Source organism: Pleurodeles waltl, chromosome 4_1 (genome assembly GCF_031143425.1).
Source record: "Pleurodeles waltl isolate 20211129_DDA chromosome 4_1, aPleWal1.hap1.20221129, whole genome shotgun sequence".
Taxonomy (NCBI): Eukaryota; Metazoa; Chordata; class Amphibia; order Caudata; family Salamandridae; genus Pleurodeles; species Pleurodeles waltl.
Window position 1 is genome coordinate 716761901 of NC_090442.1, and position 27780 is coordinate 716789680.

At 42.4% G+C, this 27780-nt stretch overlaps 1 protein-coding gene across 2 annotated transcripts in view; it reads left to right on the forward strand.

Moving 5' to 3' along the window:
- The window catches only part of MKLN1 (muskelin 1), a 568922-nt gene that overhangs the window by 196074 nt on the left and 345068 nt on the right, over nt 1-27780 (forward strand). For both annotated transcript variants that reach the window (XM_069229308.1, XM_069229309.1), the window contains exon 5: nt 24133-24242. In XM_069229308.1, the coding sequence (XP_069085409.1) occupies nt 24133-24242 (110 nt within the window). The remainder of the gene's footprint in view (nt 1-24132; nt 24243-27780) is intronic.

Consider the following 27780-nt stretch of genomic DNA (forward strand, 5'->3'; position numbering starts at 1 on the left):
TGATAACAGGGCACTACTTCATTTAGGTTAATTGTATGTAAATATGTTATTTATTATTTTATACATTGGGCACCTGAAATACAAAAATAATGAAAAGTGTGTGAAATAAGTTTTTTCACTGTCCTGATAACATTTTTTGAAGGATACCCTACTTCAATATATTGTTTCATTCATAAGTTCCATAGCCAATGTGGGAATTAAACAGTTATACTTTAAAAATACAGATTTAAAAACCCTAGATTGTAAAACCCTAGGATGTATATTTAAAAGCAGACCACAGTCCAGAAAGATGAGTCAGTGTGGAAGAACTACTTAAAATTGGATACGTTTTCCATTGTTAGCCTTAATAACTAGTTTGGAAGTGTGGATTGCCTGTCTGTATTTTGTATAGAGGAGCACCTCCCTTTCACAGGGGCCTGGGTTTGGTGATTTGCTCTGTAGCTCCCAGGCAACCGGAGCCTTCCTCTCATACCTGCGCTGGCCCTTTAAGTTTGTGGAGGAAACCCCAAAACAACCACCTCCGTTTTGTGAACCAAGTTTCTCTGTACCCTAAATAGCCCAGTGAGCAAGAGTCCAAGAAGGTAGTAAGATCGCAGAGTTTGTGTATTCTTGTCATTTGTTAAAAAAAAAAAAAAAACAGTTTTTCCTTACAAGTGTCTGTTTACATTTGGCTCCCTGTTTTTCTGCAAACTTGGGGCCTTTAAACTGCTGCTTTTTCCACCCCTGACTGTTTGAATATTCCCTCTTAGTTTTTCACAAAGACTGCATTAAGCTACACCCCCGTCAGGTTTACAAAAGGCTACAGACACCTCAGTGGCTAACAAGAGTGTGTTTAGGTGTCTGCTTAATCTGCTCTGTTGTTAAAACTGTTTGGAAAGTGTATGCACCACTTATTTTTGACTTGAAAATGTGATATAATTGAGTGCCCAAAAAGCAGTATTTCAGTGGTTTCAAAATTGTCCCTTACCTGAAAAGTAAAATTTGCAAGCTCGGAAATATGGATTGCACCTGTCTGTATCCAAAGAGATTCTGAATAGAGGAGCACGTCCCTCATCCCTTTTACAGTGGCCTGGGCTTAAGGTAACTTCCCCTTAGATAAGTTTCTATTGGTTGTTGCATTTGTTGTTGTGATTGGTTGTTAGAGCTGGTATTTCCATTGGCTTAAGGGCTTAGGATTTGTGTTCTAATTGGCTCTAGGGCTAGGGTTTCCTACTGGAATAAGATTCTAGAGTTTGCATTCTGATTGGTACTAGGGCTAGGGTTCCTATTGGACTGAGGGTTTAAGGTTACTATTCTAATTAGCTGTCTGGGCTAGGGTTTTGATTGGTTGGTGAGGCTAGGGTTCCTATAGAACTAAGGGTTTAGGGTTACTGTTCTGATTGGCTGTCAGGGCTAGGGTTGGTTAGTAGGGCTAGGGTTCCTGTTGGACTTCAGGATTAGGGCTTTGGTTTTTGTTGGCTGCTACGGCTACAGTTGTGATTGTTTAATAGGACCAGGTCTCCCATTGGCTGTAGGGATAGGAGTCTGATTGGTTAAGGTTTGGGCTAGGGTTTCATTGGCCAATAGGGCTATTTGAGCATAGGGTTCAGTGTGTCTTAGACCAGGCAGAGTGGCTAAGGGCGGAGAGAACAAGGGCAGATGCCGGTTTGGGCCTGTTCAGGACTAGTCGGGCCTAGGGCCATAGATGGTACCCAATTCCCCATCTTCCATAAAGGACCTTAATGCCTCCACATCCTCAAACATCCAGAGATAATATCACCAAAAGAATTCCACTCATGCACCGCAAACAAAACTCATACAGATCTAAATGTCTCAACAACCACCAGAAAACCACACAAACATCGATACACCATTCTACCCAAACTACAACACTGGGGCACCTTCATTCTCACACAAAACAAAACTCTGCCCTATATCACTAGCACATCCACACATTACAAACACTACACAAAGCCACAATGTGCAAAACTGTAATGCATTCATACACGCTCCCTGTTCATACAAAATACCAGCTCGATCCTATGCTTACTTATATCAGACCCCTTTTTACCATTACACAACCTATACTGTCTTCCATAACCTCATCCACAAACACCCTCCTCCTCTTTTTACCAATTACACACAACTATAGATTTTGCAGCATGAATCATTTTCTGGATTTACATGCTGTGCATTATTCAGCCATCTAGTGGGTGAATCCAGAAAGTTGTGTTCTAGTCTTTTCCCTTTTTTTTTTTCCTTTGGGGCGTCGTCGACCACCGTTTGGTGTTTAGTCCATCATCTGTGTGACGTCAGATGGCACCCCATAAGTTCCTGTGTGTGGCTTCCATTTTCAGATTATTTTTTCCGCTGTTAGGTCTGGAAGCACGATGGAGGAGCTCCAGTATTTTTTTTTTTAAATACATAATTTTTATTTTATTTTTATTTTTATTTTTTTAAAGAAAAGAAGGAATGGAAAACTACATCAGAGGAGACAGCGAGAGTAGAAGAGCGACTTTGGCGTGGCCTTCTGGGAGATTCTGCGCTGCCCCATTAGGGTACACCGCAGAAAGACACCAGCAGACCCAGTCGGGGTCACTGGAGGAGGGAATTGGCCCCACCACTGACAGAGAATGAAGACAGAGGTGGCAAGTACGGGCCATGGAAAATACCCCTTTTAAGTTTTGCCCAAAGTGCACCACAAGTTCACAAAAAAGGGACCTCCACGGAGTGAAACTCCTGACAATTCCAGCTGCAGAGGAGGCGGAATCAGCGTTGGAGGCACCAGAAACCCCTGAACCACACGAGGAAGAACAGGAAGAGTTCTTCAAGGCAGACGATGAGTATGCTCAAGGTTTCGACGATTCCAGCCATTTCGAGGACACATGGCAGGTTCTTAACGTCTAGTCACTTGGATATAGATAGCTACCCATTGAGGCCATCTCCACCGGCTAACTTGACCATGTACAACAGCTTGGTGAAAGTGGCTGCAGACATCTATCGGGTGCAGCTGGAAGAAGAGGACAAGGAGAGGTCATGTTTCCACCTAGAGGCACTACTGCTTCCCCAAAGGGAAACCTTTACTTCCCCATCATCCTGCCCAGTATCCTGGATTAGGGCATGGAAGCCTTTAGGGAACCAGCAAATGCAAAGGCACTCATGTCCAGAGTGGAGAAAAAAACACTCCATGCAGGACCCTAAATACATCAAGGGCAATGTCCCCTCAGACACAATTATTGTGACCACTGTGAGGAGGAGAAACAAAACGCCCAGGTCCACAAGTCCACCACCTGAGGAAGAGAGTAAAAGGCTGGACTTGGTGGGAAGAAAAATGGAAAGGGAGGCCGCCATGCAATGGAGGATAGCCAACTCCAATGCCCTCATGAAACGCTACGAACACCAACAGTGGTAGGAATCCGAAGACCTCATGCAGCACCTCCCTGAGGATTATAAAAAGAGAGCCAAGGCGATCATTCAGGAAGGGAAGGGCATCGCAAATATATGCCAAAAGTCAGGACTAGATGTGGCATATACGGCCCGCAGACAGATGTGAGCAGGCACCACCCTGAGGAGACACACCTGGCTCAGGATCTCATGATTCAAGCATCAGGTATCAATAATAAACAGGCAGTGGATGACACCCTGCAACAAATAAAGAGGGACAATGAAATGGCAAGAACAATGGGAGCTCTACAGTTCAGGGGCACACATAAAAGGGGCACACCCAGTAGAAGACCCACAGGCAAAACGGTTTTTAATACAGGGCAGCAACAAAGCTAGCAACAGGGTCTTCCTTTCAAACCACACAACCACATCCTTACCAACAATGACAGCATCCAGGAAGACAGCCCTCTCGAGGCACAATCAAGGAGCAAATGCATGAGAAACATACATATGGTCATGCACCCATTACAACTCCTGGAGTTTACAATAAACCAGAGGAAGTCATCACCTCAGCCAGAACAGGTAAAGGTATTCCTAGTAGCCACACTGGACTCCAGGAGGGGAAGGGCGTACCCAGTCAGGAAGAGGGTAGAAGCCATTGAGAAACAAACTTGACTGTACCAGAGGGATCAGTCTCTGACCGTGAGGACTGTCATGAAGCTCCTGGATATGATGGCATCATGAATACCACTGATCCCTTATGCAGGACTACACATGTGGCACATTCAGGAATAGATCTGCAGCAAATGGTCACAAGCCACAGGGAGGATCTAGTGGTTGTCACAACAAAAGTACAAAGGGAGATACAATGGTGGAACACAACAAACATGAGCATAGGGAGAGCTTTCAAGACACAGGCTCCAACTGTGACCATAACTAAGGACGCATCACACAGGGCCTAGGGAGCTCACACTGGCCCTCCAGTGGTACGGGCCTATGGTATGGCTTGGATGCACTGAAATACATCAGCTACCTAGAATTGAAAACAGGCTTCCTTGCCCTAAAAGCCTTCCAAGCACACTTGAAAGGCAGAACAGTTCTGAGACAGACTGACAATACAACCACCATATTCTGCCTTAACAAACAAGGAGGAACACAATTATTCACCCTGTCAAAGCTAGTCCAAGACATCTGGCACTCTGCAATAAAGCACCACATACCTCTTCAAACAGTTCTCCTACCAGGAGAACTCAACACAGAGGCAGACAAACTAGGCAGAAAAGAGGACAGCTCACACACGTGGGAACTAAAGCAGGAGATCACCCAAAGGATTTTCAGCACCTGAGCACACCAAGCATAGACTTGTTTGCCACAGCAACAAACCCAAAACGCCAACACTTCACCTCCAGGTTTCCACACCCTCGGTCAGATGGGAATGCCCTGTTAATAAATTGGTCACGAAAATTTGCATATGTCTTTCCTACAATTTCCCTAATCCACATGGTGCTGGAGAGGAGAGGACCAGACACTCAAGGGGCAAATCCTCCTCACAGCCCCACAATAGGCAAGGCATGTCTGGTACTCAGATCTACTGGAGATGTCCAGGGGGCAGATGATCTCACTGAAACCAGTGGAAGACCTACTGACAGTACAACACAGGGAAGTCTATCACCCAGAACCAGCCACACTCAACCTAGCAGCTTGGCTCCTGAATACTTAGACTTCTGACACCTAGAACTCCTTCCAAAGATGATGGAAATCCTGAGGTAAGCAAGGAAACCAAGCACATGAAAATGCTACACACTTAAATGGAAGAGATACATCCATTGGTGCACAGACAACAATAAGATTGACTCAAGGACACACCAGAACACAGTAGTAATATACCCCACCCACCTGCTTGACAGTGGCCTCACCTATGCTTCTATAAGGGTACCTCTGGCAGCAATAGTGGCATACACTAGGTGCACATCAAGATCCAGCCTCTATACATTAACAGTAGTAAAGAGATCCCTAGAAGGATCAAAGAGTGGCACCACCAAGATCAGCACCAACACTGTTGTGGAACCTGAACACAGTGTTAACCCAATTGATGGCAGAACCATCCGAACCCATGCACAAATCAGATCTAAAGTCACTCTCTCTAAAGACAGCCTTCCTAGTAGCAATCACATCGCTACTCAGTCAGCAAACTGCAAGCACTAATGATGCAGGAACCTTACTTAGAGATACACAAGGATAAGGTGGCCCTCAGAGCGAACCCTCAGTTCTATGTTAATCAAAGCCTACTGCTACCGGCTTTCTTCCAGGAGCTAAAACGCAAGCAGAAAAAGCCCCCCACTCTCTGGATGTTTGAAGGGCTCTAATGTACTACCTACAGGAGCCAAAAGCATTTTTCAAGGACACCAACATTTTGTGCCAAAGCAAACAAGGTATTGCCAGTATCCAAAGCAACTATTGCCAGATGAATTGTTGTTACCATTCAAATCTGCTACACAAAAGTGAGAAAACAGCTAACTACTAGACCCAGAGCATACTCATCCAGAAAGAAAGACACCACACTGGCATACCTGGCAAACATACCTATCAAGGAGATCTGCACAGCATGTGAATCAAGAAAACTCTTCAAGAAGCCATTTTGTTCCTTACACTTTTATCCACCACACATTACCTTTTCTGATGATCAAATCTAGCACGATTATAACTCTTGTCCTTCCCCTCTTACTCACAAAATACTCTTCTTCAAAACTCATTTCCATCCCCCAACCCCTGCACTTTTCAAACACCACTTACCAGCAGTAACTCGCATACAAATCCTTTACAAAAAAAATATATTACATCTATATCTCCTCACTGCTCCACAAAAACAAAACACCCACACATCAAAATCTCACACATTTTAAAAATACTTTATCACACCCGCTCCCACCCTCCTGACTATAAAAATAATACAAATCCTACACCAACTTTGCTCCAAAAATCACATTCTTCACCAACATCTACCACCAACACCCCAACACAGCAACATTGACTCAACCGCCTCTCATCCATTGCACAATTTAGAGCCTTACAATATGACCCACATGCTCCACCACCACCCCTAACCCATACTCCTTCCACCCTAAGCAGACACAAACAAAATATACACATGCCACTCTTCATAATTTCGCATCCCCAAGACTATCACACAACAGGGCTGCACGGAAATGCCTCCTTGGCATGGTTAGCCCCTGACTTTTTGCCTTTTGCTGTTGCAAGTTATGATTGAAAGTGTGCTGAGACCCTGCTAACCAGGCCCTAGCACCAGTGTATCATTCCCTAAACTGCACCTTTGCTTCCACAATTGGCACAGCCCTGGCACTCAGATAAGTCCCTTGTAAATGGTAGCCCAGGTACCAATGGCCCTGATGCCAGGGAAGGTCTCTAAGGGCTGCAGCATATCTTGTCCTGGGGACCCCTCACTCAGCACATGCGCACTGCCTCACAGCTTGTGTGTGCTGGTGGGGAGAAAATGACTAAGTCGACATGGCTCTCCCCTCTGAGTGCCATGCCAACCTCACACTGCCTGTGGCATAGGTAAGTCACCCCTCTAGCCGGCCTTACAGCCCTAAGGCAGGGTGCACTATACCACAGGTGAGGACATATGTGCATGAGCACTATTTCCCTACAGCAAAACCTTAGACATTGTAAGTGCAGGGTAGCCATAAGAGTATATGGTCTGGGAGTTTGTCAAACACAAACTCCACAGTTCCATAAAGGCTACACTGAAATCTGGGAAGTTTGGTATCAAACTTATCAGCACAATAAATGCACCCTGATGCCAGTGTGGAATTTATTGTAAAATGCACCCAGAGTGCATCTTAGAGATGCCCCCTGAAAATCAGTCCGACTCCTAGTGCAAGGTTGACCAGTTTCTGCCAGCCTGCCACAACCAGACAAGTTGCTGACCACATGGGGAGAGAGTGCCTTTGTCACTCTGTGGCCAGGAACAAAGCCTGTACTGGGTGGAGGTGCTTCTCACCTCCCCCTGCAGGAACTGTAACACCTGGCGGTGAGCCTCAAAGGCTCACTTCTTTTGTTGCAGCGCCACAGGGAATTCCAGCTAGTGGAGATGCCCACCCCTCTGGCCACTGCCCCCACTTTTGGCGGCAAGGCTGGAGGAGATTATGAGAAAAACAAGGAGGATTTACCCACCAGTCAGGACAGGCCCTAAGGTGCCCTGAGCTGAGGTGACCCCTTCCTTTAGAAATCCTTCATCTTAAGTTTGGAGGATTCCCCCAATAGAATTAGGGATGTGCCCCCCTCAGGGAGGAGGCACAAAGAGGGTGTAGCCACCCTCCAGGACAGAAGCCATTGGTTACTGCCCTCCCAGATCTAAACACACACCTAAATTTAGTATTTAGGGGCACCCAAGAACCCAGGAAATCAGATTCCTGCAACCTGAACTAAGAAGAAGGACTTCTGGCCTGAAAGCCCTTCAGAGACGACGGAAGACAACTGCTTTGGCCCCAGCCCTACCAGTCTGTCTCCTGACTCGAAAAACTGCAACAGCGACGCATCCAACAGGGACCAGCAACCTCTGAAGCCTCAGAGGACTGCTCTGAACCTAACAACCAAGAAACTCCCATGAGCAGCGGCTCTGCTCAACAAACAGCAATAATATTGCAACTTTCAAAGACCACACACTTTCCGCCGGAGGCGTGAGACTTCACCCTCTGCACCCGACGCTCCCGGCTCGAGATCCAGAGAACCAACACCACAGGGAGGACTCCCAGGTGACTGTGACCTTGTGTGTAGCCCGAGACGACCCCCCTGGACTCCCACAGCGACGCATGCAGAGAGAATCCAGAGGCTCCCATTGACCGCGACTGCCTGTAACAAGGGACCTGATGCCTGGACCAAGCACTGCACCCGCAGCCCCCAGGACCAGAAGGAACCGAACCTCAGTGCAGGAGTGACCACCAGGCGACCCTCTCCCTATCCCAGTCGGTGGCTGGCCCGAGAAGCCCCCCTGTGCTCCGCCTGCACCACCAGAGTGACCCCCGGGACCTTCCATTGAATCTTATTACAAAACCCGACGCCTGCTTTGCACACTTCACCTGGCCGCCCCTGTGCCGCTGAGGGTGTGTTTTGTGTGCTGCCTTGTATCCCCCCCAGTGCTCTACAAAACCTCCCTCTTCTGCTCCCCGAGGACGCGGGTACTTACCTGCTGGCAGACTGGAACCGGAGCACCCCTGTTCTCCATAGGCGCCTATGTGTTTTGGGCACCTCTTTGACCTCTGCACCTGATCGGCCCTGAGCTTCTGGTGTGGTAACTTTGGGGTTGCCTTGAACCCCCAACGGTGGGCTGCCTATGCCCAGGAACTGAGACTTGTAAGTGTCTTACTTACCTCACAATCTAACCAATACTTAACTTCCCCTGGAGCTGTTGAGTTTTGCACTGTCTCTACTTTTAAAATAGCTTATTGCTATTTTAACCAAAACTGTATATGTTATTGCTCTAATTCAAAGTTCCTAACTTACCTTGCATTTTATGTATTTACTTCAAATTTTGAACTTGTGGTTCTAAAAATAAATTAAGAAAATATTTTTTTCTATATAAAAACTATTGGCCTGGAGTTAAGTCTTTGAGTGTGTGTTCCTCATTTATTGCCTGTGTGTGTGTACAACAGATGCTTAACACTACCCTCTGATAAGCCTACTGCTCGACAACACTACCACAAAATATAGCATTAGAATTATCTAATGTTGCCACTGTCTTACCTCTAAGGGGAACCCTTGGACTCTGTGCACACTTCATATAGTATATACAGAGCCAACTTCCTACAAAGGCTACTCTACAAAAAGAACACAGCTCACTATCTCACTCTTAACCACCATCTCCACCACCGACACATGCAGATCCAACAAAATACCTTCTAAGCCTGCTGGACGAGTAACACGGTATAGAAAAACAACCCTATTGTGACCCTCATACAGTTAATATCAACACTAATGACACAGCTGCTACAAGTAAAAAAATATACTAACTCCACTACAAAGCAAAATCACACCTCCACCAAAACATAATCTCTGAACTGCCTACTCATAAATGCTCAATCTATCTCCAAAAACAAGTAGCACATCTACGACCTGCTTATTGACGCACAACCTGGCTTACTCTTCATAACTGAATCATGGGTGGGAGATTATATGGCCCCAGTGTTGCATGAAGCCGCTCCTCCAGGCTATCAACCCATCACACAAAACCAAATAGGCAAAAAAGGAGGTGAACTAGTTGTTGTATTCAAACAAGCAATGAATCTCAGCAAAACAGATACATCTCCATACAGGTTTGTGAGGCCCTCCTCACTATATGCAACCCTACACCAACTTCCTCCTATAACGTCCTCCTCCTTTACAGACCACCACCTAGCAATCTACATTCCTAGACCCATTTCTAGAAACAGTTACAAACCTTATAACACTATACTCCAACCTATGCATTATTGGGGACCTAAGCATTTGGTTTGACAAACCCAATATGCCCCATCCAAAAGCTATAATCACTGGTCTAGTCACATTGAACCTACATCAGATCGTACACAATCCCACACACATCGCTGGACACACCCTACATGTAGTTTTTGGAAACCCAGAACTAGTTACCACTCAAAGCATCACACCAGTCACATGGAGAGACCACAATTTGGTAACTTTCCAACATAAAACACCACACATCAACACATCCAAGACCATCTTACATAACACCACCTATCGACCATGGAACAAACTCAATTTTGAACACTTAGAAACACAACTAACAACCAACGCAGATTTAGAAACAATAAGTTCTGATCAAAGACTTTACAAGTGGCTACAGAATTTTTCAATAACCTAATACCACTAAGGAAAACAAAACAGGATAAAAGAAAATAAGCACCTTGGAGAAATATAGACCTAAAAAGATAAAACAACAAATCAAAAGGCTGCAACGAACCCGGCTTAAATCAAACAACATTCAAGACAAACTTCAGCTACGCGAACTTAACAGAATATACAAATCAACAATCAATATAGCTAAAAAAGGTACTACTCAGACAGAATTAAAAATGCTATATCTGCAAATAAATAATTTTATAAAATTCTCAATGAATTTTGGAAAACCTAAATGCATGGAAGGAACTCATCCCATTACTCATGATTTCGCAGACAAACTGGCAAATCATTACACAACAAAGGCAGACACATTGGACTCCTATTTAATGTAAAGGAAAACCACCAGCACCAGCCTCTGCACTCCTTCAAACAAATATCACAAAATGAATTTATGGATCTAGTCAAAGCAAGCAGGCCTTCCGGCTGCCCTTGTGACCCTTGTCCACCACACATCTCCAAGAATATTCATCTATCTACCTCTGCTGCCACACCATTAAGAAGAATCATCAATATCTTTTTAACAATGGGAATCTTTCCAGAGATCTTAAAAAGGCATATATATGTTGGTTATTAAAGAAAACAAACCTGAACCCTAATGACCCCAACAGCTACAGTCCGATTACAAGTGGTCGTTTCCTGGCCAAACTGATAGAAAGAGCAACTTTGGCCCAGATGTCACAATCCATTTAATATAACTCAATACTTTCGGACCTCCAAACTGAATTCCGCTCAGGAAGAGGCACTGAATCTGCCCTTATCGCCATCTGGAATGATCTTAAAAACACAATAGACTACAATGATGTTGCTACACTACTTCTCCTGTACCACGCAGCTGCTTTGGACACAGTTGACTATGACACTCTAATACAAAGACTCTGTGAAGCGGGCATAGAGGGGACTGCTCTTGACGGGATCACATGCTACCTTAAAAACAGAACTAATGTCATCCAAACTCACAATGAATTACATATTTATAAAAACTTTAAAAAATATTGTTTTTTATAATATTCTTAAAAACATTTTTCATTCATATAATGATATATTCTAATTTTTAAGAAATACCAACAGAATTTTTATCATGACATATGCAACTAATTTTATAAGATATATTTAATGTACCTTTGGAGATTTTAAGATGGCGCCCGTACTTTTTTGTGGATTGTAAGCATGTGTTTTGTGTAGTCCTTTTTCTGTGTTTTATTAGGCATGGGTATTTAGTAAGAGTAGTAAACTCCCAATTTGTACGTGAGCAAGGCTACGGCTGAAACGCGTTGTATATATATTATTCTATACTTGACATGTTCATAGGTCATTGCATATTTTCTAGTCCCTCTTTTTAGTTTATATTATATTCACAGTAGGTAAATATTATATTAACTATTTATCTACAAGCATTGAGGAAAGATAAAATAAATAAATTAACTTCAAATACTGTAACTCTTGAAAGCCTGTGTTTATACGATACAACTTTAAATCTCGATATATTATATTCCTCACATATTTATTCCCTTACCTATTTAATCATGTGTCTATATTTTTGCTACTCCAATCCTACTGTACAAGAGGAAAAAAACATTTTACATTCTCAAAAGCTTTACTCTGTCTGACCACCACCCTATCCTCTATCTCAACTCTCTGACTCATCCCAAACCTATTTTACCAAGGTGGTGAGAGGTGTCCTACCTGACCTCACACTGGCAGGTTCGCCCTCGGCGTCAGGTAGGCCCCCCTGGATCCATATTCTTATCGGTACCTGCTCCAGTGCACAGCCCTTCGGGGTTCCCACCTGCAATACCGGAGTTCCATCAGCTGACGGTGGCGTAGACCCAGCGTGATCTTGCCCAGACACTCCAGGTTGGGCAAGAGGCAGCTAGGTGTGCCATGAGGTATGGTATGGATATCACAGAGTCAGTTGGCTGATCCATGGCTCACTGTCACGATGCGTCATCATGCCTGGCTACCCCTCTCTGGCTTTTCGGAGGCTGTCCGACCCACCTTGGATGACATGCCCTTCAATGGCACCTTCCTGTTCTGCACTTATGCCGATTCTGTGTTGCAATGTTTTAGGGACAGCTGGGGTGGAAAATATTCTTAAATATGCCTATTCCTATGCTTACAGATGGTCCCATTCCAGAGTGGAGTCCTATACTTCGTGTTGATTCCAAGTTTCGTCTCCCTTTTTTTGCTACAGTTTGAACCATTCACCTTCTGGTGGCACCTTGTTCTGTGTTCCTGCCTTCTGCAGGTACTTCTGTATTTTCTTATGGCTCTTAATGACAGCTTTTTGTTGTATGCTATAGGGAAGATATATTCTTTGTGACCCTACGTGGGTTTAGCACCTGTTGAAACAGGGTTTTATTATTTTTCTCTGAAGACAGGCTTCTTGCTAAAGAGATAGTTACCAGTATGGTATGTTCCCTTCTCTGTGTAGAGCATCTTCTGCAGGCCTTATAGGCGTTACTAGATATCTGTACTTCTTTTTGTATCCCTTATAGGGAGCTTGTTGTCATAATTCCCTGGCAGCTTTTGTGCATGGCCTACCGCTTGCACAAGTGCCTACTTATGGTGATTGTATTGTTTCTTAGCCATAATTCTATTAAAACATTGTTCCATACTTTCTTCTTCATAAATGGGTTATTTTTTATTTTTTTACTTTTACCTGTGCTTTTACAGAGCAGCTTTAGCTAAAATATGGCTTTTTATGGCAAAGAGCTATAGCTCAGTGGCATTGCCTGTTGACTATGGGCCCCCATGTACTGGCCTAATATGGGTTCAATCCCACCTTGTAAGTAGGTGGTTTATATGTTCATATTGTCTGTTGTCTTCTGACCCATTTTGCCCTAATGCCATCGTAATACTATTCCCATGCTTTTCAGTGCCTTTATGGCTTCACTTGCCTGTGATCCTTCCACAGTTCTTATGGTGTAGACTATGTTCTCTTACTCACCTGAATTCCTAAGAGTATCCGGTCTCTTTTCTAGACTAGCTGGTTCTAGTCCGTGATCTTTGTCAGGATCAGTCACATTTGCATTACAATCTGTCACACATTGCCCAAGAAGCAACTCCCTGAGAGAGTCAGATCCACAACCTCTATATTAAGATGTATATCTTGATATGTATACCTGGCGGCAATGTGGGTTTCCCTGCACACGTTTACCTAACATTACTGTCTGAACAGTCAGTCTTGCAGGACTTCCTTGTCGGAAATTGGTCAACAGACCCACCTCCAGGAGTGGTTTTGCTTTGGCATCTACTTCCTATGGTAAGGAATCTGTGGCTAGTTGTCTCTATCAGATGTTACTTACCTTTGATAACGCCTTATCTAATAGAGACAGAATCTAGCCGCAGATTCCTTACCGAATCACCCATCCTCACTGCTCTGCGAACTGAATTCTAGGACAGGGACTCCTCTTACAGGGGAAGCTCTCTGAACTGTTTCTCTTTTTTATTTGAAAGATCCCTTTCTTGGCATTAGGTTGCCTTCATTAGGAGTTCGTAATTAACACAGAGATGCCTCTTTTTTACACAGTGTTTCCAAAGACCGCATCTATAAGTGGCTCCACGTTTTTGGCGCCAAAAACAGTCACAAAAGAAACTGACGTTCGTGTGCTGGAGATGGGATTATATGGACTCTATCAACATCACATCCGGTGGATGACATCGCTACAGAGTCTCACAACACCCTCTTCTGACATGCAGAGGTACTGCTGATAAATTATTTCCGAATGCAGTCTGGCGCCTGGGGGCAGAATTCTAAGGTAAGGAATCTGCGACTAGGTCTTATCACCACCAGATAAGGCGTTACCAAAGGTAAGTAACTTGTTCTTTAGGGTGAGAGGGTGGTGTCAAGGACACTTGTGGCTTTTTCAGCATCTTTGGAAGGGAAAGCCATTTAGTGAGGTAGTTGCTGGTTAGTGAGTTCAAAAAATTATCAATCCCAAGTCTATGTCTGGGCTGCAAATACTACTTCCTAGACTCCTGCAATATTTGATCGTTTTTCATTTCGTAAAGCACAAATGTTCTTTTTATCGCGCTATCTCACATACTTATACACTCTATTTTTCTTCAGCTTTCTTTCCCTTTCCATCTTTCCTTCTTCCCTTTCCACTTTCATCCCTTCTTTTGCCCCATTATTTTCGCCTTACTCGTCCCCTTCTCAGCTTTGTTTTCCCACCTTTCCTTTTCCTCCTAGTTCTTACTTCCTCAGACTTCAACAAACTCTGTCATCTCCTCTCTTGTCCAGTTCTCTTTTTCCTTCTCTCCTGTAACTCTCACGCCTCAGTACACACGAGACATACAGCATAGTGTGGGAAACACAAATACATATTTTTTTCCACTTTGATTTGAATTTGATAATGTTGATCCTTTGTTAACTGAGCCAAATTCATTGTCCTTTTCATGGTTCCCTTTATATAACTTTTCCTTTTGCAAAGTATCATTTTGCAGCCAGCTTGTGCATAAGTGGCTGGAAATTCCCATTAACCACAGGAGTTAGAAGGGTCTGATACTCTATACCTTTATGAAACCTAACATAAGAGCCTCTGTAACCTGTTTTTTGGTAATAAAATATAACTGTAGAAGGGATGTTGAAGCAGTTTAAAAAAATAAAAAAAAGAAGTTGTAGTGTACATAGATGTAAACACTCATTCCGTTGAGACAGCTTTAGTGGCACCAACCCCCTTATTGCATTTAATGTATTTTCTTGGTCTCTCCCAAGGTTTGTAGGTGTGTGCTTCTTAGGTCGCATGTGCAACTAATGCAGCAGATCGATACTACACCATGATTTGTTTTATCATGCCTACATTCTTTCACCAAAAAGTTTTTTTTTTTATATATAATCACTATTAGCGTTCCTTGATCCTCTTGAAGCTGTCAGAGCACATCAGAGAATCATGTCATCCCTGCCACCTATGTGAATTCTTAAAAATGAGGAGGACGTAGTGAGTGCTTTACAGCCAGGAAATTTGGGTGACTTGAAATGCGATTATTTAAACCTGGGAACAGTAAAATTGTGAGACCTGGTTAGTGAGACAATTTCATCCAGGTCCAAGGTCATTTTAAAAATTGCTGGTTAACGCTCTGCTACTGAATTGATTTTTATGTCTGGTCTAACAGCGCAACTGTCACAGGACCTCATTTGAGGGGCAGAAATGGTGCTTTAAGAAGTACTACTGGTAGAAGGGGTGTTAACTTCACCCACATGTCGATTTCCCTTGAGCAACGCATTTGATTGGGCTGAAGTTGTGTGCTGCTGAAGGTTTTTATGCTCCATACAGTATACTGAGTTGGTGATGGCGTTATCAAAGCTATAGACTTGATTTATTTATTGTTAAAATTTACAGCAAAGGGAGTATGTCCGACATATTTATTGTGAGAAGTTAAAGCAAATAGGCATTTAGGTTTGTATTGTTATTATACAGTGTTACAGCCTGTAGAGAGGTGTTTTATAAGGTATGTCACACTTTACCTTAGTAGGCACGTGTTTCTGTGTTGGTTACCCCCTGGGGATAGAAGATTTTCACTGTGATAACCCTTGCTCGATAATCTTAGAAAGGGTGCCGTAACTTTGTACCTATTTGTAATTTTATTAGACTTTGCCTGATGGGTACCTTGTGGTAGAGCTTATCTTCAGTGCAGCCAGATGGAGTTGGTCCTGGCGACAGGCCAGTCAAGGCTGTAAGCCTGATTAATACATTGCAAAAAGGTATGAGTAGAGCCATAGAACGGATCTATTTCTCATGAAAATTAACCACAAATGCTCGACATATATACTGTGAGAACCCCACTTTTTCATTACTGGAATCCGGGGTCCCGCACTGAATGATTACTGGAATCTGGGGACCCCACCTCCCTCATCGAGTCATTACTAAAAGATGGGGACCATATATGTTAATATTATGTAATTTTCTCAGCAGTCGTGGACACCTGAGGATGCTTTGCAGACCCCCAGGGGTCCCCGGCCCACAGTTTGGGAACCACTGCTGTAGACCATTATTTTATCATGAAATATCATAGATCACTGTCGTAGGCAAGGGTTTTGGTGTTGGTCATTCCTTTTACAAACAGTGGGTGATAGAAGATTTGCACTTTAACACATCTTTGGAGGGGCTATATATTGTTTTGCCGACTTTAATGTTCTGAATAGTTGTAGTTTTATGACTGCATGCCTGATGTTTGCCTTGTTGGAAACCTTAGGTCAGTTCGGTAATCCTGAGTTGATTGTGGTGACAAAATAATAACAGCAATTATCCTTTTTGGTTTATTGGCAAAAGTTATGTCAGATGCCACCGGTCTGATCTGTTTATTAAGAAACGTTATGGTGAATGCAATAGCCTTGACTTACTAACTGCATAGCAGTTCATATGGGAGAGTCAAAAGGCCTTTGATGAGGGATTAGTATATCAGTGTTACAACCTCTAGGCAGGTACTTTGTACATGGAATCTCATTGGTTACTGTAGGAGTCAAAGGTTTTGGTGTTGGTTGCCCCCTTTGACAAAGCATGGAGGTAGAAGATTTTAATTGTGATAATCCTTCTTAGGCTCTCCTTGGAAGGTTTGCATAGTCTTCTACTAGCGGTATTTCTTTAACATGTTTTTTTTTTTTACTTTGTCTAATAATGGCTTTATCAGTACAGTAGGCCTTAGTTGGTAATGTATCCATACATATGGCAAAGGCCATAAGGCTGATAGGTTCATTGTGAAAAGTTCTGTCAGAGGCTGTATGTCTAATCTGTGTAAAATGAAAAGTTTTAACAAAGACAATACACCAGACTTGTTTATTGTGAAAAGCATGTGTTAAGACCAATGAGCTTTATTGACAGATTATTATATTATTTCACAGATGGTACATAGGCATTCTGTTGCATAGAATATCATAGATTACCATAGTAGGCAAGGGACTTCATGTTGAATACCTCTTGAGTAAACCCTGAGGGTAGATTAACATTCTTAGAACCCTTGTTAGACCATTCTTGTTAAGGGAGAATAAAGATGGGGGTGTGGGCTATACATTGTTTTGGCAACTGTAATTGTGTATATTTTTGTAAGTGTAGCACTCTATAGCTAAAGGTTGCCTTGTAGGAAGTCTTACACTCCGGTGCTGGAGGCCTGAGTTGGTAATGGTGACAAGCCAGTAATAAAGACTATATGGCTGATTGGTTCATTGGAAAAAATATTTTCAGTGGCATATGTCTGCTCCTACTTATTACGAAAAGTTCCAATAAAAAAAAAAATATATATATTTTTTTTTTAATGAAAATCATTTACTAAAGCTAATGTCCTCCAGGGTAGATTGATATTGCACTGTGTGAAAGACTGTAGACGGGTATTTTGTTTCATGGAATTTTACAGATTACCTTAGTAGTCAAGGATTTTGTTGTTGATTACACCCATTCACAAACCCTGGGGGTTAGAAGATTAACACTGTGATAATCCTTGCTAGACACCCTTAATATGGTGTGACAGGTTTAGTTTTCTCACAGGTTTTTGTAAAAAAAAAAATACATTCATAATTCTACAGCCATGCATACACATCCAGAGAGGGGCTTTAGTCAGTCTTCTGCCGTTGGTATGTTCGAGTGTCATAAACATTTTGTTTTCACCCCCGATAGCAAACAGTGAGTTTGTAATAGGAACAAAGGCAACCCTATTTAGAAAGTTACCTCCTTTGTGGTTTAGAGATAGAGGTTTCAGTTGTTTGTGTGTGCTTGCCATATCAGAGCCTCGCATTACAATTTATAATTTGAAATAAAAAAAAATCAACCCGTCACACTTTTCTCTTAGTTTCAGATTGTTATTCATGGGACACATGCAAGGTGCAATATGCACCGTGAAAAATAGTGCAGGCGACGCAGTGCTAAATGAATATATATACAAGAGTGAAAGCAGCCACTGTTCAAAGCCCAAGGTTGTTAACGCATTAAAAAAATATATCATAAGGAGTCTGTATCAATTGTATACATTTCCTTCACGTTAATTAAATCAAGACAAAACAAAGGCGACAGGGTGTCGAAGGTTTATCCCGGTATTATTTGCACCCTAGTCATCTATCTAATGCAACTAGAAGAGAAAAGTGGACTGTGAGTGAATCGTAGTCGTCAAGTACAGACCAATAACGTCATCTAACTTGACACCACAGTAATTGTAACCAAAAAGCTGTCTCCGTATGGAGTACCTAATCTTGATACAAAACAAAGAGATTCAATAATCATCTAATCATACTGGGTATACACCTAGTTCAGCCTAAGCGTGACACTCATCACTCTTAGGATGATCTCCCCTAGACCGGGTTAAGACCAAAATGGGAAGTGTGCTTTGAGTGACCGTGACACTACCCACAAGGGAGACCTGTTATCGAGTGCGAATACGTCTAGAAACTTGTCATCCAAACTGTGACTCTGCATTACCAGTGACTCCGCCAGCGAGCATGAATAGATCAATCTAGAAAGAAGTTGCTTTTTAAGTGCATCCTTTGCTAGACTCGTGTATAATGTACCAAACTGTGTTCAGTGCCTAGCACACTATAAAGGGGGGGCGGCACTCCATGACAAGAAGGCCTCCTACTGATTAGAGATAGTAGCTAGTCGTGCCATCCAACTTGTGATACTGCGTATCCAGTGAGCCCTGCAAAAAGTAGATGAAGGCTTGGTATAGTTTCTAAAGCGCACCCACCACAAGGTGGAATAATGCTGACTCCTTCGTAACGTCCGGGAAAGATAGTTACCGATGTCCCCCGGTGTATGTCGTGTGTAAAGAGTTGAAATCAAAGTGCCACTGGCCTAATAAACTACTCGGCCCAAGATATCTAGAAACTGAAATAGATCCTGTCAGCTTCATAATCAATGAGCCAAAAACGTGAGATTCATGGGAGTTCTGTAAATATCACTGACCTGACCCACACTTTGTCACACACTCAGATGTTCCACTATAGAGCACAATTCATATAAAACTGCAAATCGTACCCAAAATTAGTTAAGAAGTCAAGAATCTAGGAATACTGCATGCACCCTAACAGGCATACAAATAAAAAACTCATCGAACTGCCTAAGGAAAAAGGCGTGTATGTGTAATTACCACTACATTCTGCATTGAAATGCAAAGAAGAAGCACAGGCTGATGCTCCCACTTAGCTAGCAGTCACTGTCCCAAGCAGTTAGTCTGAGAACTTATAGCAGCCATGTTGGAAGTGAATCACGTTGAACAATCACCAAACGTAGGTCTCCTTGGTAAACAAAGGGGCATGCTCTTACACTACCCCATTCAAGGCATAATCAGTGAGATGATCGCTGAAACACACAAAACATGTGTCATCCTACCCACGTTGTAATGGCTCTCACATCTCTGGTGCAGAGCAGGATGGGTGGGGCCGCCTAATAACGAATAGGTCATATCTCACCAGTCAAAAAAAGAATTACAAGCAAATACCGTCATCACCAATCACATAGTAAATAAAAAAAAAGGTCAATTAAATGTGCACAAGGATGCCATATAGTGTGTCTATATTTGTCCAATAATGGACGTCATGCTACGGCTGCTGTTGTTACATACTGGATGATATGAAAGGAAGCAAACCATCCCTGTGCAAGGAACAGGCTACAGTAACTGCAACCAGGTCCCAGAAGATAGACTTTAACATCAGATCGGAGGCCACTTATAAGTTCAGTTTGAATGTTTATCAAGACACAACTACTGACTGCTACCCTCTCTACCTGATGGGTCCCACAGACTCGTGGTATTCGGAGATACAATTTGTCACTGTCCAGACTGTGTCATGTCTAAGGGTCTCCATATGGATAACCAGCACGAAAGGGACATTCCAACATCTTGGGTGAAACTCACAAACCCTTAGACGATGAGCATGTATATGCACATGATCAAATACCTCTCACCTACTCAGAAAGGCACCAGGAGCAAAAGGCATCACATGTTAACAAAGGATAGCTCACATAAGGCAATATAAGCCTCATGTATTGAGAACTGATAATCTGCTTACGTCCTTGATGTCATGCAAACCCCTTGTAGTACTCTCAAGTAAGCCCATCCATCTTCATTCGCTGGTAAACAACAATGTAGAGATGTTGCCCTCTCTTATGCCATCTTGACTACATTAACAACTTGCCAGTAGATGTCATTTTCCATGTGGCCTTCTTCCATATAATGTCTCACTAAAGGCACACCTTCTACTTTGCACTTGATGTGACTCTTGTACTGTCCAATTATTTGCTTGACCATCTGGGATGCCGACCTCACATGCAAACGTTTGCATCGACATTTATTTGATGGCATAAATTAAATTCTAAGTGTTAAAATTTGAAAATGATTACAGAGTGTAAGCTCTTGATACTGTTGCTAATACTTTTGTGTTCTTAATGTATTTGCAGTAAAAACAATTGCCACATTTAAAGTGACCCTATATGTTACCCCTGGATGTGCTTGTGGTTTTTGGTTTCTCTGTGTACTTTCCCTTACGTTATTTCATCTAAAAATGAATAGTGGAATCTGTGCATGTATCCTTAATCAAAGACCAGTGTTGAATGGTGATCTTTTTTTATGTCGTCCCTGACAGGGTTGAAAGTTCTGATAATCACTGTCCTGCTTTACGTGTTTTCTATTGCTCTGGGGTTGAGTAAATTCTCACTAAGACAGAACCATGCACATTTCAGGGCCCTGCTGATGATCTTTTTGGGGTACCACTTCTCTATTAGTCAGTCTGGATTTCAGATGCTCTGCTTCTTTGAAACTATCAGGCAGCTCCTGCATCTTCTCAAGAATTGACCAAGCAGCAGGTTGTCCCACGGGTATTGGCTGCTATACCTTAGCAAGGAGTTAGTGTTCTTCATTTCTGTAGTGTGGTGTACAGTGTTCCATACTTGGGTCTCACTGAAAGGTCAAGATAGTTAATTTCAGTTTTGCTTTAATTTGCTGTGAATGTCAAGTCAGTACTGTGGCTGTCAAGCCAGTTTATGAGACCCTGGAGTTCTAATTCTTCATCGTGCCAAAGAAGAAATATATTGTCTATATAGCGCTTCGAAGAACGACTCTTGTCATCAACAGGATTATTAATGTGTGAAACTTTTTTCTTTAATTTACCGAGATACAGGTTTGCTACATTTGGAGATATACAGACACTCTTCACTACTACCTTGAGTTGCTAGTAGAATTCATTTCTAAACATGGAATAATTTTCTTGCCATTCGACCTGTATTTAAAATAGAACAATACACGAAGGCCAGGGGCCCTATAATATAGCCCTCCTTTTTTTCTTGTACTGACATGAATGCACTTATGCTGTAGCATTAGCAAAATAAACACAGACCGATTGGCTTTTCTAATGCTTGTTGTTCCTTTGGATGTTTTAGAGCATGCTGCTGCTCTCCCAGACATTGGTACAGCTTTGCCCTCATTTCATCTGCAGATCAACGGATGCATCTTGTGTACCCAGTGTTTGTAAATTGTGCAACCTTATTTGAATGGCATTTTCCATAGAATTCCATTGTTTTATTGTTACAATATGACTGCCACGTTTAAAATAATTATTTCAGTCACCTTGAAGTAGTACAACAGCCATACACTATGCATAATACTATTTCAAGATGGCTGCTCAGTGCGATGTTTACTGAGTAACCATCTTGGAATGGTATGGTGCATAGCATATCATTTTTTTACTGCTCCAAGATGGCCAACTCATTACTTCTAAATTTGATGGCTGTGTAACTTTAAAACAACAATACACTGTGTAAAAGAGCGTTGCTAGACAGCCACCCTCTGCTATGTATTGTTTATTGCAAATGTATGTCTGCTATGTTTAGGCAGCCAATACTTGTTTTCTTTTTTCTACTTGTATTCTTTTAATGGCTCTTGCATAGGCGTATTGAGTTTGTGTGTGTGTTTTATTATGGTTGAGTATGTGGTTTAATTTACAAATGAGTCAGTGAGTGAATGAATGGATGCATAAGTGCAAGTATGAGTGACTGAGTGTATGCATGATTTCATATTGAGCCCCTAAACTTGCCAGTGACTGAAAAGACACTTTCAGTTACAAGCTAGACCCATTGGCAAAATATCCTTCCTGAGATAAAGGAAGAACTATATGCAAACCCTGAAACCTTATTTGGTTAATATTATGGCTTTAACCCCAAAGGTATCTCAGAATCAGAAATTGTGATGCTTGATTATTATATCATAATAATGCTAATTCCACTGTAATCCAACCTGTTGCTTCGCCATGGACACATACTACAACCCACACGAACTCTGTATAGAATAGATCTAAAAACCTGTTACTTGTACCAAATTATTGGAATTTGATTGTCCTGCTAGCATACAGATGAAAATAGTAACTGTTTTTTTTAACATTCTCACGTTTCAAATAGTGTAGCCAATCAATAGTGTTCTTGTTTCTGTTAACAGTGATATTGATTTTATTGCATTTGTACTTGTAATTGGTCTCCTTTATCAAGCAACCATCACATTTTTTTTCTTCTTGAAAATCAAACCAAACGTTTCATCTTGTTCACTCACTGGCCAATTCTTAAATACAAGTTTCTGAATTTGTTGGCTCTGCTTTGCCAACTTTGTAACAAATGTTATATGTGAATCCAGCTGGTTTTCTTCATATTCGAATATTTTTTTCTCTCAATTACTAGTAATAAGATTGTATTTGCTCTTCTAATTATTTGTTCTCTGGTTTTTATACATTTTAATTGAACCATGTAGTTGAATGGCAAATGTTTTTTCAATGGTATTAATTATTGACCAGTGTAATGTAAGATTATCGCAGTGTGCCTGGTTTTGTATATGTTGATTGTTAGTTTGCCACATCGTGGGAGTTTAAGAACGTCCCCTCACGCCAACTACGCTCTGCCAACCTTGCCCTCCTTGCCCTCGCCATCGTCCCCCGAATCCAGCGCAAGACCTCTGGCGGCAGATCCTTCTCCTACCTCGCCGCCAAGACCTGGAACTCTCTCCCCACCTCACTACGCCAGACCCAGGACCTCCTCACCTTCAGGAGACTCCTCAAGACATGGCTCTTCGAACGATAGCAGCAACACCATCTCCCCCACCCCCCGCCTCGAAACCCTAACGGGTACATAGCGCGCTTTATAAATCTATTGATTGATTGATTGATTAATGCATGTTGAAAGTGATTAATATATTTATTTTTTCCAGTAGTTGCTCCGTTGACACTGCTTAGCAAGAAATTAGCAATATTGTGCACACAAATTTAGTTTGCCACTCGAACCGTCAGTCTGTAATATATTTCTACTCATATATATATGTGTAAGCTTTAGCTATAGCGGAAGTGTCAGTCCTGCCATGAGGTGGCTCCATTGCTACAGGTTGAAAATGGGAGAGAGAGCCCGCAGACTAGAAGAGAAAACTGCTGCTAAAAGGCAGTCCTGCATTGCCTAATGTCAGTTAACGTTTCCTCTTACGTTTCTTTGAAGCGCATCATATTTTAGAGTCACGTGATGTGCGTTACTCCTCCATTTAGTGATTGGGTCTAAAAAAAAGTATTTTTTTCTGTTGTGTGTTTTGACTGTGGGCTGGAGTTTTCGACTGTAAGGCCACAGTGCTGCACATTGTATCCACTATCTTCCTGTTTTTTTCTTTTCCTTCCCTCTACCTGAAAGCACGTCAGTGTATAAAGCTTGAACGTATTTGACAGTGTTTTGAATCTAAAACCTGTATGGAAAACCGAACTCGATTCTTTGTAATTCTATAGTAGAACTAAATACTGTTTTACTACTTTAGGATTGAACAAACATGTTTGTAGTTGAGACCTAATTAATGACAATGCTATTAATTCCTATGTGAAGTATAACTTATTTTGCCCTCTTTCTTTACTCTTAGTGCCTCTGTTGTCCTGGGGACCCAGCTTTAACTTTAGCATCTGGTATGTTGAAATTAATGGCATCGATGAGCCGGATGTTGTACAGCCCTGCCTGAACTGGTACAGCAAGGTAGGCCTGCATTTTACATCTGTATGATAAAACCTATCTTCTTGTACAGCAATAGATTGTGGACAAAAATTACACAACAGAATATAATTTCCTGTTAGCATCTTTCTCGCGAAAAGGTTGCATTTGCAAGGTGCTTCAAGAAAGTTAAATATCTCTGAACGTTGTTGCAAGCACATCTTGTTTACTTGGTGCACAAGGTATGGTGGATAATAAAGCCCTCAAAGCTAAAGCTCCTTCTGGCTTTGTGGAAAGGTTGTCTAGTTACACAAGCAGAAGGTTAGTTTGTTGTCCAGCACAGGATTTTTTTTTTGTCACACTGGAAAACAACAACTGATGTACAATATGTATATATGGGCCTTTGATTTGGTGGCGTTGGCCCTTGCTTTATTTTCAGGACCAGCCTGAGCTGATTATCCTTTTTGTGACGTTGCTACATCTAGGAGGAGTGTATAGCTACCAAGGGTAACTCCTATCCCTGGTGTGACTCTTTATTAAAGCTTTTTCAGCCAACAGCATTTTCCATGCTGTTTAAAGTGGGAAAGGAAAGCCTAAGTCCCAAGGTGCAAAATACTGTTGACTAAAAAGTTAGGCTCAGCTGAAATTGTCATACATGATGACATGGGGTCCACTTTGCATCACTCAGTGCCTTGTCTGTGACAAAGGAGTTGTATGTGTGGTTTATCGTGATATTGATTACATTAAATGAAGCTTCAATTTGTTTTTATGGAACCTGTACTAACCCCAGACATCTTATTTTCAACCCCAGTCCACATTATAACTTTGTAAATATCTCTTTCTACTTACCTGTATGTTGACCTGTTTAGGATGGTGCTGATAAAGCGCAGGACAATGCCGTTTTACGTGCTAGTTGGTGCTACTGATACATCAATATTTTTTCCTTTTTTACTACAAAAATGCATCATGCCCACTTCATGCATTGCTTGTCTCCAGGCTGATGCTGTCTCCTTTTTACATTTATTTTTTAGTGTCACACAGTTGGCTTTTCCATTATGGTGTCGCGTAGGCTCTCATTATTCTAATGAGACTACTGGATTTTTGGGTGGCAGGATCGTTCACAGTGTGGGGGACTAAGTCTAACCCACGGCGAAGGACCCTTGTCACCCCAAATCCGGGTTGAGCTCTGGCTAACTAGCAGTGCCTCATCTCTCCCAAAGGGAAGAGACAATTGGGCAGCCGAGCGCATGACATCTTATGGCTTCCCAGGGAAGTCGTGGTCACTCAGATCCCAACCAGTTCTCTCATACACAGTGTGGTCTCATATATAAATGACAAAGGCAGTTTGAGTTTTAAAGATTGGTTTAATAAAACAACTGCATTTTAGTTAACAAGGCGTGAGCCGCAATAACCAGAACCATACAACACAGTAGGATTGAAATAGTAACGAGGAGAGTGAAACATAAGAATAACGCGATGATAGTGCTACTAGATTACGTTCTCTCTTCTAAGTTCTATTTTGAGCACAGCATGTTAAGCTCTAAGCCTGCCTTTCAGGTTCCCCCGGGAGGACATCAACCCTCATACCTGAGCAAAGGCCTGTGATCTGGATCAGCATCTGCAACAGGGCAGTCAGCGTCTAGTTGTGGTTCCCTGGTCGGAATCTCCCTCTTACGTGTACCAGGACTAGGAAGTGTTTTTATAATTAACACGCCGGTGTTCTAAGAAACGTCCCTACGTAAGAGTGTGTACTTTCTACGAACCCTAAAGACTAAACCTCTACCACGTCTATCGGCAATGTACCAGACTGTATCCTTAACTAAAGCACAGAGCGAGCAAGAATGTTTTGTTTGAGAACTCCGGTGCTGAAGTAAGCTAAACAGTGTGATAGAACAAAATAAAACAAGACCGTGAAACTGGTTATTGAAAAATAACAGTGCAAGGCTGAGTAAAATGCATCTAGAACAAAGTGCACAGAGGCCTAATGCTTTAAGCAAACGTGCAAAGGCTATATTAAAAATGGCTACACTACACCCTCCCCTTGTCGGTAGAAAGTGGTTCAAATCGAAGCTTAAAAAATGCCCTATGTTAAAAAAAAATTAACTAAAACCTTATATAATTTCAACAAGTCAAGAGAACACCAAAGCACAATAATCCTAAATTTAAAAGTAAGCATGCGGCTAAGAGCCAAATTCATGTAACAGTGTCAATTTAGACCAAATCCAATTCAAACGGTGGTCATTGAAAGCAGGAGGTTCTCCACTTCGGCAAATGACAAGACCGGAAAATCCACGCCAAAGACTATTAAGGAGCAGGTGTGTTCCAAAGCCCCAGAATCAACCAAGGCAGCATCCCGTACACTGTCCGTAAATTAGTTAATATCAACTTCCTCCAGGAATGATATTTCGTAATCAGCCTCACGAAGCAAATGCAGCCGCAGCGCGCATGTCTGGGAATGAGCCCTCATCGGGAATATCAACAGATCAGCATCAACCACTGGGGGGCGTTGCTGTGAGACACAGACGTCTAGTGCATGTTCAAAGGAGCACCAACGGCACCGAAACACTGGCTGCACACAATCCAAAACCAGTCTTAATGACAGAGACCAGTCACACTCCAAATGTCCCAGGAGTGTTGCTCCGAAGTGTTGCATCATGTGTTCACGACACAGCTGCGCTGATGGGAGAGCCCACATTCGTCCTTGTTGCGGCGGGACAGCCATTGCGGAAAAACAACAGCAACAGCAGTATGCCAGCTAATAAAGCCAAAGTGATCGGAAATCCCCCAAAAATGCTTCCGAAAATTGAATGAATAGGCGAAGGTATTAAACCGAATATGGAATAGAAGGTGTGGATGAAACCAACACCTATGGCTTTGAAAAAAATTGCCAATCCAGCTGTGCATTAAATATACGTCCTACGAGTTCACCAAAGTGGCTCGGAAAGTTGGTATTTAACAGGGACTGTATTTCTGCTGATGACCTTGCCACCTGAAGTGCATAGGTCTTGCGCGCAGATGTAGGGGCCACATGCTTTTGAAACAATATAGCCTTTAGTCTACTTAACTTGTCGAAATTCACCTTGGAAGTAGCAATGTGAGGCCAGATATCTGCTACCTCCCTTAATTTAGTCGGGGGAAACAACACATTCCCGCAGCAAGTAACGACCTTGGTGACCGAAACAACGTAAACTATTCCGGCCCCCATGCCACAACAGTCTTCACTATTGAGGAGGACGTAGCTGCCGTTTGAAAGCACCTGGAATGTGCTTTTAATCAAGGGGACCGGAACTCCCTTCAGATAGCAAGCCAGGTTCGCAACCGAGGCATTACATGCCCCATGCAAGGACAGCTGCTTACAAATCATCGAATGGCTGACTAAAGTCTCGCATTCACTACCGCTAAGAAAAACCTCTCTCATGCTATTGAGACATTTGTACAAGAAGGGAAGTTCCCACACCTCATGTATATAACTATCTCCCAGCTTTTCATATCTGCCTACCGGAACATGTTTTAAACAAGAAGTGAATTGTAGTGTAGAAATAGGCAGATTAATAACCCGTGTATCAACCGCTCAGCTGAGGGA